This window comes from Stenella coeruleoalba, assembly GCF_951394435.1.
Source record: "Stenella coeruleoalba genome assembly, chromosome: 13".
NCBI classification, from domain to species: Eukaryota; Metazoa; Chordata; class Mammalia; order Artiodactyla; family Delphinidae; genus Stenella; species Stenella coeruleoalba.
Genome location: NC_137159.1, coordinates 77,003,899 through 77,006,554, shown reverse-complemented (window position 1 = coordinate 77,006,554; position 2,656 = coordinate 77,003,899). Strand labels below are relative to the sequence as shown.

The 2,656-nt window shown below is 50.3% G+C and overlaps 1 protein-coding gene across 1 annotated transcript; it reads left to right on the top strand.

Moving 5' to 3' along the window:
- Nucleotides 1-893: 893 nt before the first annotated feature.
- Nucleotides 894-1,735, top strand: MSGN1 (mesogenin 1; the record flags this gene model as incomplete). The annotated part of the gene is made up of 1 exon (XM_079941192.1): nt 894-1,735. Exon 1 carries the CDS (start codon nt 1,169-1,171, stop codon nt 1,733-1,735), a length of 567 nt encoding a protein of 188 aa, XP_079797318.1. The 5' UTR covers nt 894-1,168.
- Nucleotides 1,736-2,656: the final 921 nt, after the last annotated feature.

The following is a 2,656-nucleotide window of genomic DNA, read 5'->3' as shown; positions in this document are numbered from 1 at the left end:
CGTGTTAAAGGACACATTAATATGAAATGTAACTCACTGTGAGTCTGATGTTCCTACTAATTTCTGGAATTAGTGGCACAGAGAATAAGTTGCTTTTGTGGGACAAATGGGGAATCTGAGACCCCCTTTCCAAAGCACAGGGTCTATGTCTCCGAGCATTAGGAAGTGAAGCAAACTAGCAAGACCATCCAACTTAACACATTCAGCGGCATTTGGAGCTATGGTGGGGAAAACAGGCTCCCTAGTTAATTTCACACTTCCTCTATACATTTCAAAAAACAAGGTGTGACTCCGCAGCTGGATATTCAAAAGACCTTCAGAAGGCTAAATGCCAGGTACTTTCCAAACTTCCCTGCCCTAAAGGAGCTTTCTGTTTCCCCCTGTCTGTTTGCTGGGGGAAATCCCAAACTGCTCAGTTAAAGCTACGGCTTTATTTCCTGCTCATTATGGCTCTGGGTTTACTGGAGCTGTTGGCTTTTGTCACTCTCGGTGTAGGAATGCTGGGGGCTTGTCTGCACTCTGCAAAACCCAAGGAAATTTGCTAAAGAGGAAGGAAAGGAGGAAACGGGCGTCCAAGGTGTGCCTGTGTTCCCTCCTCCCAAGAGCCGCATGCAGTAAGAGCCGTTGTCTGCGTTTGACAAATGAAGAATCCAAGCTCAGAGGGGTTACCTTGTCCCTAGAGCACACCGCTTCTCCAGCATTGCACCCCCTCTGCTCCGAAATCTCTAAGCAGTCGTGGCCCCTCTGGGGCACTCTGCACCTCTCCACCAGGCCCCTCACCACCACTTCCTTGCTGCAGATTGCCCTAGGTTTGTTTTTCTTTGCTCCCTCATTAATGAGTTCCACAGGACATGCTAAGTCTAGTTATGCAGCTTTAATTGGTTTAGTTACAACAAGATAATTCCTTTTTTCTTCTCTCAGAGGCCTTTCTGTTTAAAGACATTTTAGCTGGAAGATGCTAATTATCAATGAGGAGAAAGTGACACCTGAAGAGTTCATTCTCCATCTTGGTCCTTGGTTTCTCCTTTGAACTCCCTCTACCCGGCCCTCGTTCCCACTTCAGCACTTCTCCCCGACCATCATAAAAGAGACCTCTGCCCTGGCCGGGCGGCAGAACTTTCCTTCTCACTTGCCACGGAGTCGTTCTCTCTGCAGTTGTGTCGCAGGCATGGACAGCCTGCGTGAGACCTTCCTCAGCCTCGAAGATGGCTTGGACTCCTCCGACAGCCCTGGCCTGCTGTCCTCCTGGGACTGGAAAGACAGGGCAGGGCCCTTTGAGCTGACCCAGGCCTCTCCCACCCAGAGCCTCTCTCCGGCCCCATCGCTGGAGTCCTATTCTTCTCCTTGTCCGGCTGTGGCTGGGCTGTCCTGTGGGCATGGAGGTGCCAACAATGGGGGCGGCGATGACTGCGGCGGCCTTGGGACTGGCGGCCTGGTGGAGGTGGGCTATGATATGTTAGCTTTCCAGCCTGCCTATCTGCAGGGTGCTGGTGGCCCCAAAACCCCGAAGGGCACCAAAGTCAGGATGTCTGTTCAGCGGAGACGGAAGGCCAGCGAGAGGGAGAAGCTCCGGATGAGGACCTTGGCTGATGCCCTGCACACCCTCCGGAATTACCTGCCACCCGTCTACAGCCAAAGGGGCCAGCCGCTCACCAAGATCCAGACGCTAAAGTACACCATCAAGTACATCGGAGAACTCACAGACCTTCTCAACAGCGGGGCCCAGAGCACCTGAGCTCGGCCCAGGGACTCAGGGACTTACCACCCAGCCCCCTGGGTGGGGGCAGAGGACCTTTAAAGACCTGGACCACCTCACGGCACGACAGCACCTGGTTATCGTTATACAGTGAGCGTGGTGACCTTGTTGTCTGAAAAGTTCTAAGGGAATTCCCACTGGACTAGTCAGGACCACCAGAACACTTAACTGACAGTCAGCAGGTACTTTTGCTTCCAGTTTTCCCACCATTTCTCAAGAGACTTGCCCTTTGCAAAGAGACAGTTGGCTTTACCCTTTTCTGTCTGTTCGAGGTATTTTAAAGGGTCAGTGATTTCAAATGTATTTTTTCAATCGTGTAAAATTGTTACAATTAATCTTCTCCTGCCATTTTGGGGGGGGGTAGCTTTCTTTCTGTTGCTAACTAAACCTGTATTTTGTACGGGATCCAGGGTGACACCTGGATTCTTACTTAGAAAGATTAGTGTCAAGTAAAGGGCTACAGCGCTCCTGTTTTATTTTGTTCGTGTGCGTGTGTGTGTGTGTGTGTGTGTGTGTGTGACTAAAATCAGGCCTTTGCTTTTGCAGGGAACAAAATCACTTAAATGCAGAAGAAATTAGTGACATGGTAAATAGAAACTCACAGGCAGACAGACTACATTAAGACAGACTGGAGAGTTTAAAGACCAGCCCCTTCTCTCTTAAGGGAAAGAAAAGGAGGCTTTACAGGGCTTTTGGAGCCAGAGGAGGAAAAGGGGGAAGACTCAGCATCACAGCCGGGGCTTGAATAGAGCTGGGAGGGTGGGCTCTCCCTGAGCCAGGCCGGGTGTGAATATGACCTCACTGAATCCCTTCACTTACTCATTTCTCGAATGAAGAGATTGGCCCAAAACTCTAGTTTGAGTCTAGAGATAAGTGAAAGGGTCAGGATTAGAACTCAAG